This window comes from Neopelma chrysocephalum, unplaced genomic scaffold, assembly GCF_003984885.1.
Source record: "Neopelma chrysocephalum unplaced genomic scaffold, ASM398488v2 Primary Assembly neopelma1_74, whole genome shotgun sequence".
NCBI classification, from domain to species: Eukaryota; Metazoa; Chordata; class Aves; order Passeriformes; family Pipridae; genus Neopelma; species Neopelma chrysocephalum.
The window spans coordinates 8,248,252-8,263,093 of NW_020897735.1; the positions used below are offsets into that span (position 1 = coordinate 8,248,252).

General features: G+C 53.3%; 1 protein-coding gene across 10 annotated transcripts in view; it reads right to left on the reverse strand.

Annotated features, from left to right (window-relative positions):
- KCNT1 (potassium sodium-activated channel subfamily T member 1) overlaps positions 1–14,842 on the reverse strand; it is an 80,340-nt gene that overhangs the window by 36,939 nt on the left and 28,559 nt on the right. For 2 of the 10 annotated variants that reach the window (XM_027687637.1, XM_027687636.1), the window contains exon 1: positions 6,228–6,770. The exons of 7 other annotated variants lie outside the window; for them this stretch is intronic. In XM_027687637.1, coding sequence (XP_027543438.1) covers positions 6,228–6,376 — 149 coding nt within the window. In that variant the 5' untranslated portion in view covers positions 6,377–6,770. Of the gene's footprint in view, positions 1–6,227; positions 6,771–14,842 lie in introns of those variants that run through there. One more of the 10 variants, XM_027687638.1, reaches the window with a different exon arrangement.

Sequence of the window (14,842 nt, forward strand, 5' to 3'; positions counted from 1 at the left end):
AGATCATCAAACCTGACTGTTCCCCCAGCACTGCCAAGCCCACCACTAACCCATGTCCCCAAGCGCCACAACCACACGTCATTTAAATCCCTCCAGGGATGGTGACTCCACCACTGCCCTGGGCGGTTGTGCCAGGCCTGGACAACCCTTTTGGTGAAGAAATTTTGCTCCAAATCCAATCTAAATCTTCCCTGGCACAACTTGAGGCTGTTTCCTCTTGTCCTAGTGATTGTTACTCGGGAGAACAGGCCAATGCCACCTGGCTACAACCTCCTTTCATTGCCAAGACTGGGCACTGGGCAAAAACGCCCTCAGATCCTGAGGCTGCTCTAACACACAGCTCCCTGTTTTTGCTAATGAGCTTTTAATGAGTCCCTGGAGTCCTGACAAGTGCTCGATCCTTGTGGAGAAAGGACTGGGCCTGAGCTTGGAGGGGGTTTTATGAGACCCCCCCGTGTCATGGTCCTGCACGGCCCCACGTGCCCTCTCAGAGGGATGGTCGGGGCTGGCATCCTGCTCTTCCAGCAAGCAGGAAAGCCTCTCCTGGAGGAAGAACATGCTAATCCCTGTGCCCTGATGAGACCTGGTGGGAATGAGAGATCTAAAATAAACAGAGCCAAAGCCCAAGTGCTGTGCTGAGTGTGGCATCCTTGGGTGGGGATGGTGTCTGCTTGGCAGTGCTATGTAGGGCACTGACACTCTCAGCAGTGCTGGCGGCTCCCCAGCAGCCGTGGGAGGAGAGCTCAGCACTTCCCCAGCCCAGCCTGTTCCCCTCCAGCACCCAGCTCAGGGGGTGGCATCACCCCGTGCCCAGGGCACAAACACTCTGTGCCAGAGCGTGCTGGAGACAGGGACAGGGGGGTGAGGGATGGGAACCACAGACACGGGACCAGATCCTAAAACACATCCTAGACTGCACGAGGGAGCTGAGAGCTGGGCCCTGGCTGGGACACTGTGATGGGGGTCCTGTGTCTGAGCACAGGAGTGGGTACAAAACAGAGGATGAGCAGAGCCTGGGGGCCATTCCAGCAGCTCAGGGGCCATTCCAGCAGTTTGGGGGCCATTCCAGCAGCTCCAGGACAAGGACAAGAAGAAGCCAGGCTCAAGCCTGGGATGGAATTGCTGCTGTTTATGAACAGCTCTGTTTAGTGCAAAGGATGCCAACAGTCAGCTCCCTGTACTGGCAGCGGGATCTGGGATCCTTTCCTGTTTGTCAGGATCAAGGAGTGCATTCCCATACTGCCCTTACAGTGGAGTTCAGCAGCTGAGCACCCTGCCCGATTTCTGCAGTGGTCCTACACTGAAAACACCCTTGGCATCACCCAGCAGTGCCCAGAGATTCCCAGGTTAAATGGTGTGTGAGCAGTGCCACCCCCCAGGCCTGACAATGCCAAGGAAAACACACTCAAGGCTGGAAGGAGAGGTGATGCTCAGCGAGCACCTTCCCATGGGAGTGCCAGGCACAGACCCAGGGGCAGGGTAGGGGGCTGGACCCCAGAGCTGAGACCAGCCCGTGGTTTGGTCACTGCTGAGGGAAGGGTTGGAGACACCACGCTCCAGTCTGGGCAACCATCACACATCAACACCCTGTCAGCAAGCAGCTGCATGGCAGAGTGAACCCCAGCTGGACTCGGGGCTCTCCAGACAGAGACACCCCTGCCAAAAATACACCCCAGTGAGGGGCTGCCCTGCCCAGTCAGAGGGAAAGCAGATCAAGACCAAAACACTTTTTAAGCAAAACCTGTTGGACCCCCCCAGGCTCTGTTTCAGGTCTTCCCATAAAAGCTCCCACAGCAAAGCCAGTTCCTGCCCTCCCTCCCAAAGCGGCAGCTGAGTCCCAGCTCGGAGAGGAGCAGTGCAGGAGCCACGTCTGGCACAGATGCAGAAATCCTCCCATCACCAAACCCTCTCAACATCCCCGGCCTCAGCACTGCCCAAATACCTGGTGTATGAACCCTCATCCACAGCCAGCAAAGCAGCAGCAGAAGACCCGAGGCTGGAGCATATGTTGGCAAGGCAGGGATGAGCAAACCCCACCCAGGGAATGTCCCTGGCACAGCACTTCTCCTGCCCAAAGCTGCCTCGCCGGGAGCAGAGGTGCCCGACCAGCACATGGCACAGGCTGAGGGCAGAGATACAGCTCTGAAAGCACTTTTTCCAACAAAGCTTTTGTTATTAAAGAGATGTTAAAAATAAATAAATAAATGATTTATTGTCCCCCTGGGAAGGGATTCAGCAGCACAGCACGGGGAGGGTTCGGCAGGGAATTGTATCCAGGCTGCTCCGACCTGCTCCGGAGAACATCACCCTGCAAGGACACAGCAGCTGCAATGGTTTCACTGGCCAGACTGGACCTGCCTGTGGTCTCCCTATGTGCAAGTGCCAGGCAATGAAAACACATTGAGCCAGACCTGTTTGTTGATACCTGGCTGCCCCCAGCGGGAACAAAACATTGACCGGCCAGAAATTCCATTTTCAGTCGCATTTGGGTGAATTCCTCACTGCCCAGAGTGCTTTACCTCCAAGAAACCTCCCAATAAAATTGCCCCAGCAGAATGCTGCTGTTTGCCTCCAAGGAGACTCCAGCCACCTTGTTGACTGGAACAGGGCTGAAGCAAAGTCCCATTTATTCCTGCCAAAAATATCTCAAACCGAGAGACAAGGCAAGGCTGCAGGAGGTGGGAAAGTGCAGCCTGAGGGAGAAAGGGAGGGAAGGATCCAAGTGCTGCCCCGATGGGTGAGGAGCAGTCAGCCCCCTCTGGGACACACACACAGCAAAGGGACAGGAGGGAACAGGTACGAGATGCAGAGGGAAAAATTATTCCCCCTGGGAGTGACCAAACCCTGCACCCGGCACCCAGAAAAGCTGAGGAAATCTCCAGCAAGATGTTCAGAACTCAGCAGGGCTGGTCCTGAGCCAGCTGGGACAACTTTAAAGCCAGTCCAGCTTTGAGCAGGTTTGGAGCAGAGCCCTCCAGGGTCCTCTCCAATCCCAGCTCTTCTGCAAGGCTAATTTTCTCCCCCAAACCTCAGCAGCTCAGATTTCGGCAGCTCAACAAACACAGCTCAAGGAGGTGAGGGGGGGGACACACAGCCCTGCCAAGGCCTGGAGCGGAGTGTCCAAAGCAGATACCTAAAGGGAATGTTTGCAATCCCGCTGGAATATCACTGTTCCCCGGGACAGGCAGCGGCCGGAGCTTCCCCTGCTTCCAGCAGAGCTGCACAAACAGGACATGGTTATCTTGTAAAAACGTTTGTTTGTGTTTTTAAACCCACCCCTCTGGTGTTACGGGGAGATCACCGGCCCACGGAATGGGATCCAAGTGGATATTTGCACGTCCTGCCTCCTGCCAGCAGCTTCTCCCCAAACACAGAGCGCTCCACGGAGAGCACAGAGCACAGCTGGGCTTTGCCCTGACTTTGTTCCCCATCACACCTTTCCCTCTCAAATCCCTCCCAACACAAGGCACAGGGAACCGACCTGCCCCAGGAAAAACTCGGCTCGCAGGGGAAAGGCTCGGCCTCTCCCGGCTTCTCCAGTCGCTATCACTGGCTGCCAGAAGAGTTTCAGTGCCCAGGCAGATGGTCTGCAGCTGAGCCTGCCCTCCCTGGCATAGCCTAGAGGCTGCCCTGCTTCCAACCCCATCTCAGAGCAGTCCCTGACGTACAGAAGCAGCTCCAAGCCTCTTCAATGGGAAATATTCCCACAGGGGCAGCCTGGGCTGGTCCCACCCTGCACACAGCTCTCCATCCACAGGAAAAAATCCTTATCCAGGATACCCAGGGACAGCCCTGAAGTCCCCTTTTTGCCTTTCGAGTGTAGAATAATACATATCTGTGGAGTGGTTTCTCCTCAGATGAATTCAAATCCTTTCCTCCTGTTTTGACTGGGAACTCCTGAAAGCTCTGAGGTGCTGCAATGACTAAGAGACAGAGTAAGGAGGTAAATAAAGTAGGTGAGAATTATTTCACTGGCTTCAGTCATCTGGAGAAATCATTTGCATCCCTGAGAACATCCTCTAACACACATCTCCTTCCACCATCACCTGCTAATTCACTCCCAACTCCCAGTGACAATTGTCGCTGCCGACTTGATAACGCTGCTTGTGTCTGGCTTCGGAGGAGACGAAGCACCTCAAACACACTATTCATCACTCCCAAACCAATCTTCCTGCCTTTGTTGCTTGCACAGGCGGTGGGAGAGGAGTGCACAAATCTTAACTGCCAACTCATGGTTGGGAAGCAGCACACAGGGAAGGAGGGAAGCCCGGCACTCGGGAATCCAGGCACCGCAAGCTGCAGCTCGCGGGGCTCTGCCCGCAGGCACACGAGGGCAAAAGTGTGCCACCAACTCCTCTACCTCCCAGCATCAGCTCCTCACAACAGGACTGCAGCAAACACTTAAAACTCCAGCAAAACTCGGGGAATCAGGTCTTTCACACAGCCCCGAGGCGCCCCGGTGTGCCCTGCATTGCTGGCCCTTGTCAAGGATCCACTAAAACACTGTAGCGATGTGATTTTTGGAATTGCTGCCCCCCCAGACCCAAGGAGGCCTTGCAGCACCCCTCCTTTATGCTGTGCTCCCACAAGAGACAAGGAGGGTCAGTCCTGGGACAAAGATTTGGCTCCCTGGTGCTGGGCAGGAACCCACCAAGCCCCTGAGTGCTGGAGAGGAGAAGCCCCTCTTGCACGTTTAATCACAGCTCATTAGCAGTGGTTGGGACGAGCTCGTAGGAGTGCCCAGTTGTATTTTTCTAGCCACAGCACACCTGGATTTGGCCACTGGCCCTGCCCTGAGGGGTACACCACCAGCACCTGGAATGGCACAGAGAGGAGGTGCTTGCTCCAAAGACTTTGCCCACAGTGGAGCTCAGGACGTGCCCTCAGAGGTGCAGGTACCCCCAGAACAGGTCCAGCTTTGGTGTCTTTTTGAAGCAATGAGACAAGACACAAAAGCAGAGCACAAGCAGCCTGATCAGCACTGGGAGCACACTCAGATTGTTCATCAAAACGTGCTGAGACCACACCAGTTCCAGGGATTTAGTCCCACTGCACCCACACGGTGCCTGTTTGCAGCTCCCCACACGCGCAAGCCCTTCCCTGGCCGAGTCAGACCCACCAGTTCCAAGTGTTTGCTCACCAGAGCACCGGCACCGGTGCCATCTGGAGAGCTGGCACATCACACCAGGGACACACCAGGACTCTGCCTCCCAGACCTGGAGACTGAAGCATGTGCCCGGCACGGCTCGGCACCGGGAACGGCCGCGCCGGTGCTCCCGCAACGCACACCTCCCTCCCCGGCTTCCCCCGCGGGGACACAGCTGCTCCTCCTGGCTGGGTGCCACCCTCCCCCCCAGATATGCCAGGAGACCGAGGCTGAGGCGTTAATTCATTCCAATCTGAAGCCAAACAAGTAAAATTCACCACGAGCAGAAGCCTTCCTACCGCGCTCATCTGCACCAAATCACATCCTAGAAGACGCACAGTACACAGTCACAGGTGAGGCAGTTCCTGCCGGGAGGGGAGGCAGCAGGGATGGGCTGAAAGGTTGGATAGATGGCGGAAAAAAAACGAAACAGAAAATAGAATGAACAGAACAAGGACTGAATTGGTGACATATGGATCCTCATCGTAACTAGGGGACCTGCCTCCTTCTGAAACACTGTAAATCCCAGCGCAGTGTAAAGCATTTCCATCCTCCTGAAAAAACAGCTCCTTCCTGGCTGTACACTCAGCTGTGAGCTTGCAGAAAGGCTGCAGCATTTCCTACAGCAGCCTTTTTTTTTTTTTTTTTTTGTATTGCAGTTACAAGTAAATTCTTGCTCAGATGGAGCATCTCTCCTGCCATGCAAACATGGGGCTACTGTACAGCGCCGATCGTGATGTTAGCAGTGTAATTAAGCTTTGGTTTTATACTGCACAGAGAAGGTGCAAGGCAAGTTAACAGTGGTGTGTGGCAGCCCCACGGACTCAGGCTGCCATTCAGACATGCTTCAGGCATATAAAATATCAAGAAGCACCTATAAAAAATTTAAAGGGACTGGCTTTCTTCTGCCCCAGCTCCCTATTTCATAATACAACTTCGGAGCCGGTGCGGCTCCACAAGAAGGATTCGATCCACCACCCCTCCAGCCCGTGGAGGCTCTAATCCTTCCCCTCTCATTTAAAAGATAAAAGGTGCTGCCTCCCCCCCACCCACCCCACGCACCACTGCAGTCCTGCAATACCTTTGTCCGACATCACTCCCCATGGATCCCATCCTCCGAGACGGCAACAAGGGGCTCACCCCATGGACATCTTCTGTCGTCGCAGGTGGGACAGTTTTGACATGGGAATTGCTCTCGGAAGGGGAATTCTTCAGCTTGGCTCTCGCCATCCTGCGAGCTTTGGCTGCCTCTGTGACTTCCTCCTGTTTCCCCCCTGAACTCTCTCATACATAGCAATCCTCACCGCAATCAGTTTAGAGCTGTCGGCACGTACCATCTCCTTCCTTCTTCTCTCTCCCCAGTCACGGCTGCTCAGTGGAACAATCCTGCCCTGTACATTTATTTTGGTAGTGAGGGGAGTCAAGGCAAACTCTGTGGCCTTGCTGCTGCGACGAATTTGGCGCAAAACAACCGAGAAAACATCCACAATGCAGAAATCCCTGAAAGGGCTTTGTTTGCTGAATAATGAAACTGCCCTGCCTCGGTTAAAGAAAAGATTGCATTGCTCTTATCACCACAGGCAGGGCAGGGGCTGGAGGATTATTTTTTTTTTTCCCCCATCCCTGTTTTTCAGTAGCAACGTGAGGGGGAGGAAGCTTTTTTATCTTATTCCTCTGTGTACAGAGCAGAGTGTGGACTGCGTGCCAGGGAACAGACTCAGCAGGCTTGGCTCGCACACACAAAGCAGCAGAGCAAGGTCCCCTCCTAAAAGCACCCAGCGTGAACCCAGAGGAGAGGAACTCACTGCTGGGCCTCAGGCACTGCTCACCTGGCCAGGCAGGTGCACGTTACCTGGCCCAGGATGACCCAGATTTCCCTCTTCAGGTGACAGCAAAAACTGCTGCTCCTTGAAGGTGCTTGGCATCGACCTCTGAAGATGTCAAACAGAAAAGAGAATTCACTGTGGCCAGTGGAGACCTGAGCAGGTGATAACCCCCCGAGTTCCTCAGTGCAGGTGGGATTGGAAAGGGGGAGAGGGGGAAATAATGATGTATCCCGCCCTCTTTTGGGGATGCCACCAGTCCACGGCTGCTCGTGCTCGATGGCAGCCACAACAAAGAGCATCTTCCAGTGGCCCTGGACGGTGCTGCAGCGCTGGGGGGGGGGGCCCACATGGCTCAGCACCACGGACAGCGGCGGCCCGACACCACCCCAGCTCTGCCACATCACCCACAGCACGCCAACATCCCCCCAAGGCCTGCCAGCATCACCCTGAGTCATGCCAACCCCACCCCACGGCGTGACAACACCCCACGCCAGCGCTGCCCCAGCAGTGGGTGGCAATGCTGCCCCACTGAAGGCTCGAAAGCAAGAGTCAATCCCTGGACTGATCCCAGCAGGATGTCACCACGGGAACAAGTGCAAATAATTCAGCTTCCCCAGGGGGTTCCTTTAAAATTGACAGGTCAACATATTGACACCCGGAAGGGTCTTCCCAGAGCCTGGGAAGGGCAGCTGGGCAAAGGCTGGCTGTGAGGGGAGGGCAGGAGCTGCCTTGGAATGGGAAATCTGGGATTCAAAGTACTCCCCTGACAATCCCTTCTGGCACCAGCTCTGAGTCCCAACCACACCACACACTTCCATAATCCCACCAGGCTGTCGGAGCACTTGGCACCCGTGTCCTGCACCAACCTCTGGGAAGCAGAGGCCAATCCTTCCCTTCCCCTCCCTCACCAGGCACGACCAGCTCTGCTCTCCCCCCAGAGATCAATGCCCAACAATGATTTGCCCCATGACACAAAGGCAGTTCCCAGCTGCTCCGGGAAGAGAAACAAAGCCCCTGTTTCCAGTTAACCAAATCCTTGTTTCCCTACTCCGGGCATTATTTCTTAATGGGATTTCATCCTACAACATCCTTTATTTCAGCATTTTGAAATGTAAAATGGATAAAAACCCACAGCCCATTTGCTAATGTGCCAGCTTTCAGAGTACATTTAATTTTTTGTTTTGCCTCAAAGTGATTCATTAGCTCAGTGCATTCATTTCCTACCCGAGTCATTCCTTTCTGCTTCATGGTTTGATTCAGCCTCATCTTCAACTTATTGCTCCATATCTCTTTACTTCAGGGTGTTGTTCTCAAACCCCAAATATAATCACTGCTGTCAGCCCTCTGGATTGGAGGGCTGACTGCTCAGGGCCTGATGAATCCTCCTGGACCACAGGATGGGGGCAATCAGGTCTCTCTTTTTGGGAGAATTCTACAATTCTATTGTATTCCTGATTGCAGAAGAACATTAATTTTAGGATTGAGATTAGATGTGAAAAGTGGCTTATGCTTAAGTTATCATCTCAGCACTAATGCCATCACAGAGCAGCATCAACAGGGGAGGGATTAGGGAAAGACCTGGGGAATTTTAATGGAAAATGGAAACCCTCCTGTCATGAGGCGACAAAAAGCACATCAAAGAACCCCTTCAGGAGCTCTGCCTGCAGGAGCCTCTCTGTGAAATCACCTTTTCTGCCAAGCACTTGAACACAAACCCAGACAGGAAAACCAGACAGGGGGAAACGACCCAACACCAGGTCAGGAGAAGCTGCAAACGGGGCTGTGGGTGTGAGCAATCACTGCCCTCCGAGGGGGAAGAGAGGTCGCCCGATGCTGAGGAACATCTGCGAGGCTGGGTGACCCCACAGAGTGACTCAGAGTGCTCAGCTCTGCCCTGAGCTGCTGAAGCAGCTCCTTTGCTGTAGCTCTGTCAGAAAAATATCCCTCCCTCGGCAATGCAATGTGTTCTCCACTTCACCTAAAGACCCACAGCCCCGGCAGCGTCTCCCCTCCCAAACCTCCTCCCTCTCCAAGCGCTGGTGTGTCAGGAAGAGCAGCTGAGGGAGAAGGAGCAAAGCAGGAACTTGGAGCAAAGGCAGCCCAGTCCATCCAGTACACCCAGAACACTCCCTCTGGCTGAGGAACAGCCTGTTCCTAGAAAGAGCCGTGGCTGGAAGTGTCCCCTGAAGCACAGCTCGGTGAGCCAGCCCTGCAGGGACATTTTCGGCCGCGCTTCCACCCATGGAGTCCAGGGGAAAGCCACACATCAAGCACCTTGTTTGAACAGCACGTTCTCCCAGGGAATCCAGGAGGGAAAAATCAACAAAACACAACCCCGGTAACATCAAAGTCCGAGCGAGAATGCCTCTGGTCCAGAAACGTTCCCCGGGCCAACTGAATGCCAACCATCTGACTGCAAGCCAGGAAATCGATGTTTAATTTTAGTTTGAGAGCCCATTACAAAGTGCTGATTTCTCATTTCAGTGTCTACATTATGCAGAGACCACTGCTGTGCCGGGGGGCTGGGGAGATGGCTGGGAATTGCTGAGCAGCAGTTGCAGGGGTAATAATATTTCTGAAAATAAGATTTAGAAAGAAGCAGATTCTTCATCGCTCCTAATTGAATCCACAGCAAGTGCATTGTTAAATATTCTCCCTCTCATCCAGGTTGGTTTCAGTCCTGACTGCCAAAACTCCCTTCACGCACGTATTCAACTTATTATTAATAAAGCATGACCCAGTCCATTAGAACTGGTTCATGAAACAGGAAGGGGTTGGGTTTTCCTCATTTTCTTCTGGCAAACAAACCTGTTCTGTTGAGATACCACCCAAGGGTGTTAAGTGTGCAAAGCCTTCTGCAAGGAAAGCCACTTTAATGTATTTAAAAATCTTCAACAGTCACCTTGAAAGGCATCAACTCTGCAAAGATTATTCCAAACCCACAAAAAGTAGCCTGGGTAGGGAAGCACATTTTGCCAGAAGAACAAAACCAGCTCCCGACCACACCAGCACCTCATGGGAGACTTTATCAACCAAGGCAGAGCTGCTGCTCTACAAGAGGGGCTGTGTTCACACAAACAGAGTGTTAACTCAAGGGAGCCCGAGCTGAAAAGTCATTAAGGCTCATTATTATCCCCTCCAGCAAACCCCCTGGTTCTATGGACCCACTGGACAAGCAGCTCTAGGAAAATTAACTTCCCCTGCATGACTCCTTTGGCTGCTCCATGTTCCTGCTGCCTTGGCAGGGCACCCCTGATCTCCCTTTGTTTAATAACACAAGGAAAAACAAGATCCCATGGCATTTATTACTGCCACAAGCACTTCCTACATTTCAAGACCCCAACAAATGCCACAGCACGACATTAATGGCTCAATAAACTCCAGAGCAACAACCAATACTTTGACAAATGCTACAAACGCCCCTGGCCCAGCCTCTTGCTGAAGTGTTTTTCACGAAGTGCACAAGCATCAGCTTTGCCCTGGAGTCACCAGGGGATGCCCTACATTGTCACCAGGCACTTTGCAAAATTGCTTTTCAGGAGCTGCCAATGTTTGGAGGTTGCCAAGGCTCAGGCAGAGCCCTGCAACCACCCCCCCAGCTCCCCACCGAGGCTCCTGCAGCCAGCTCAGCACCAAGCCACTTCAAACACCAGCAGACACATCCCCCTGCAACAAAGCTGCCTGGAAATGTCCATATTTTTGAGGAAATCTAAAGATTTGTTTGTTTTTTTTTAACGTTTACTAATCATTCTCTGTTCCAACGAGAAGTTAAAATCACAGAAGACAGAGGTTCTGCTTCCTCACCAGAGTATTTTTTTAACTCTGTCATTTCTTTCAGTGAAATAACAAATCTGCCAAAAAAGAAAACAATGCAAAAAAACCAACGTTGATGCTCCATCCCCCTTCTTTTGGCCTTTCCATCCTGGAGTGGTGCCAGTGCTGCTCCCCTGCACAGGGATGGGTGGGAGCACACTCAGGGCACCCCGAGCACCCAGCAGCCCCTCACCTGCTCCCCTGAACAGCACACCCTGCTCAAGAATGGCCAAATTAACTCTTTTCCTAACAAGACAGGCCCTTCTCCCTGTATTTTTGACTATCCATCAGCAGCTGGAGTTGCAGCCCATGAGAGGGTTGAACCCAAAGAGCTTCATTCCTTTTACAGTCACAAATACAATACCAATACATTGATTAATTCAGATTGCAGATATTAGAATATACAGGAGATGCTTGGCAACCCTCTCTGGACAGCGAGGATGTATATATTTATTAATAAGAGTGCTTAGAGAATACTTTATCTATTGATTCTGAGTCAATTAAAAAAATTCTCTCCATTTTCTTTCCATTAGCCTGGACAGGAAGGTCCTCTCTGGCCCATGGCCTGGGAGCAGGAGCCCAGCACTGCTGTGAGAGCCAGCAGGTCTTTCTCAGAGACGAGCTGTGCAGTGAAAATCGGGGTTTAAAAGACACAGAGGATCAAATCCTTCCTGAAGGAAAGCCAGGGATGGATGGGGACTCCTACCTGCTGTTCCCAGAGAGGTGCATCCAGGTGACCTGGGGCTTCCCAGGGGCTGCTCCCCATGAGAGAGACATGGACCAGGGGCTGGTGCTGTCAGAGCAGGGCAGGGCAGGGCCAGGTGAGGCCAAAGCAGCACTTTGCAATTCAAAGCACTTGCAGACACCTCCTGCACTGAAGCTCCCGTAGCCTCCGTGTCTGAGGGTCGTGGGTCCTGCCGTCCCCACCCCTCAGCAGCAGAGTGGCAAAGATAATGGGAGGAGTTCCCAGAATTTCAGCTTTCTTTGAGGTCAATCCACGCCTTGGCATCTCCACAAACAGCCCCAAACATCTCCACAAAGGGGCTGGGAGCAGCAGGGCAGAGACACATGAGAAGCCTCACAGTGACTCCCCCACCTGTGTTCCCATTATTATTATTCATAATACCCAAAACAAGTCTCTATTACCCTGGGCTCAGCACAGGAATCAGTCCTTTTCCCTGAAGTCTGGAGAGGGCCAAGATGCACCAGGGGGATGCAGAGTAGGACAGAGAGGACGGAAAAAAATGCCCAAAACTCAGTGACTTCACAGGAACTTGTAAGAGGTCACAGCCTCTCTGAGTCCTCCAGCTAAGAAAGGAATCTTTTGCTAAAGGAACTATTTCAGTGGAATTTCTCCATGTACTACATGGAGCACACCAAGGCCCAGAGGACAGTCAGGAGCTGGGAGAATGTTCCCATGCAATGGGGCTCTGAGCAGCCAGAGAGGGGAGGGCAGAGGGAGCAACACCCAAGGGATTTAGGGAAGCAGCAGCTCCTGGAAGTGCCCACTCACCAAGACCCAGTAAATCCACACTGTGCCCTATCCTGCCTTGACTTTCCCTGGTTTCTGTTCCCTCCACACCCTCCCTTGGCAGGGTTAATGCCTTTGCACCACAGGCTCTGACGAGTTCCCCGAGAAGCCGTCAGATGGATCGACACCACTGCGAGTTCTCCTTTGTATCTAGGACTCCTCCCTGACATTTGTCTTTAAAAAGCAACACCATTTATACGAGAAGTTGATTAATTCCACTTGTTATAATTATTCCCACAAATAAAACCAGCTATTCCCCCCCTGTGAACACGGGGGATAATGGTCCTTACCCTTCGCAGCAAAGCGTTTCAGTTCCAGGGGTGAGGAGCTCTGTACCAAGAGCTAAGTGTTATTATTAAACTGTCATTAAAAGCATTTCAGGAAAAGTTCACGAAACTGCAGGGATTTCTGTCATCACAGTGGCTGGCTGGGACAGCAGTTGGGCTGAGTGTTACTGCCAGAATGACAATGGTACCAAATTCTCTGTCTCTGTTCTGGAGTCTCAACTGAAGTCACGACCACCTTTGGAAGGGACTCACCTCCAAGCATTTCCCTGTTTCAGTGCCCTGTGGGACTGGTTCCCACCACGGTGGGATTAGGAGGCTGCTCCATCCCCACTACACTTCTGGAGGGTGCTCAGCACCATAGAAACCCACCAGGAGAGAGCCTGGAGCAAGGGAACACCGATACTCACTGCCACCACTGCCACCATCCCACAGCTGCCAACCAGAGCTGCAGCAAACACCAGGCACTCCAAGGCCCCTGGAAGATTTGCATGACACAGGCAGAAATTCACTGGCTGTGTTTTGTTCCCTCCTTTCCCCTATTTAGTCTTGGCAGCTGAGCCAGGCAGCACAACCCAACAGCACCAGGCAGCAGCTCCCTGCCTTGCCCAGCGACTCCTCAGCAGGGTTGGGGAGACCCCCAATAAACCAGAGCACTGGAGTTTTGGGGAAGAAGGAACACTTTGGAAAGCGCAGAGGAGAGTGTGTTTAGCAGCAGCAAGAGAGCTGGAAACAGAAGGAAGCCTTTGAAGAGCTGGGCTGATGGAGAGAGATGGAAAAATTATGTAAAGTAAGAAAACACATCCAGAGCTTGCAGGCAGGCTGGGAGCCCGGAGGGGGACGGGCTCATACTAGAAGAGCCTTTGATTTCTCTCCTCTTCCAAATGTCCCCTGCATTAACATCTCAAATGTTAACAATTTCCAAATGTCAGTGCTTAGAAGAGACGACCCAGGACTTCAGAAACTGCCCAGTAACAGGCAGCAGTGCCCTGTGGTTTCCCTCCCACCCAGTGCCACGAGCAACCCCAGCACCGGCTGCTCCCACTGCCGGGGCCTCGGCCGGTCCCTCCACAGAGGGATGGAGGGGATTCCCAAACAAAATCCCCAAACAAAACCCCTCCTGGCTGGCCCGGAGGAGGGAGGGCAGGTCCCCTTCACCAAGTAACTCCCCAGCTACCCAGGGAGTTGGCAAGAGCCCTTATGTAACTGCGACGCAAGAGCCTCGGCGCCGAATCCCAGAACTGTCATCGCAGCCTTTGCAAAGCCATTTTTACCTCTCTAAGTGTGGCTCATCAGCGACCAACATGAAAGCTGCAAACCCAGGATGTTAACTTGGGGCTGCTTAGCAGGGAGAAGAGAAGTAGAGCAGACCTGAGCAGCTGCTGAACAAATATCCCCACAAAGCCACGGTGCCTCCGACCATGGTTCCTGTTTCCGTGGTGCATTTAAGTGCTCACAAGCAGAGCAATGAGACCCTGAGGCTTTACAGTGACTCCTAATCTCTTCCCACTTCTTCCCAAAGCAGGTTAAAATGGCTGGAGGAGAAAGGGAAGGTAAGTGTGTACCTGTCACAGCTGCTCGAGCCAGCGAGGAAGTTAAAAGCCCTGGGGGTAAAAATCTAAATATATATCTGCAAGGGAAGCAGGAAAAGTCTCCAGGCAGAGAGCACAGTAATCAGGCACGGCCAAGTCACTTTTCCAGGTGAGTACATAACGGGGTCACTATCTGCTTCCCAAGATTTAATGAGCCCGGCGCCGGGTCCTCACCCAGGCGGAGCTGGCAGGAGGTGCCGGCAGGGACGGGCAGCGCTTCCCAGAGCATGAGTCAGCCCCGGCAGCGCGCAGGGAGGGAGCACTGCGGGAGCGGCGGGGACGGGAGGCAGCGATGCGCACAGGAGGTGCCAGGGCAGCATCTAAACCCAGCCAGGGCAAACCGGGGGGCTCCGGGCTCCCCCCGGCACAGGGCTCAAGCTCAGGGAGCAGCGTGACCGCCCTCTGCCAGCAGCTGCTGTTTGCTGCCTCCCAGCAGCAACGATCTTTGCACCATAAATGTTTATTGCTTGAAGCATTTGGGCGGGACTTTCCCCCCCGGGAGCCTGAAAACGCCTTGGAAACATCTCTGGGTACCACCGGCAAGACTCACCAGAGGGGTGGGGCAGGAGAGGTCCTGCACCCAAACTGGGTCAGGAGGAGCATCAAGCCCAAGCTGGGGGTCAGGAGAAGCTCCAAGCCCAAGCTGGGGG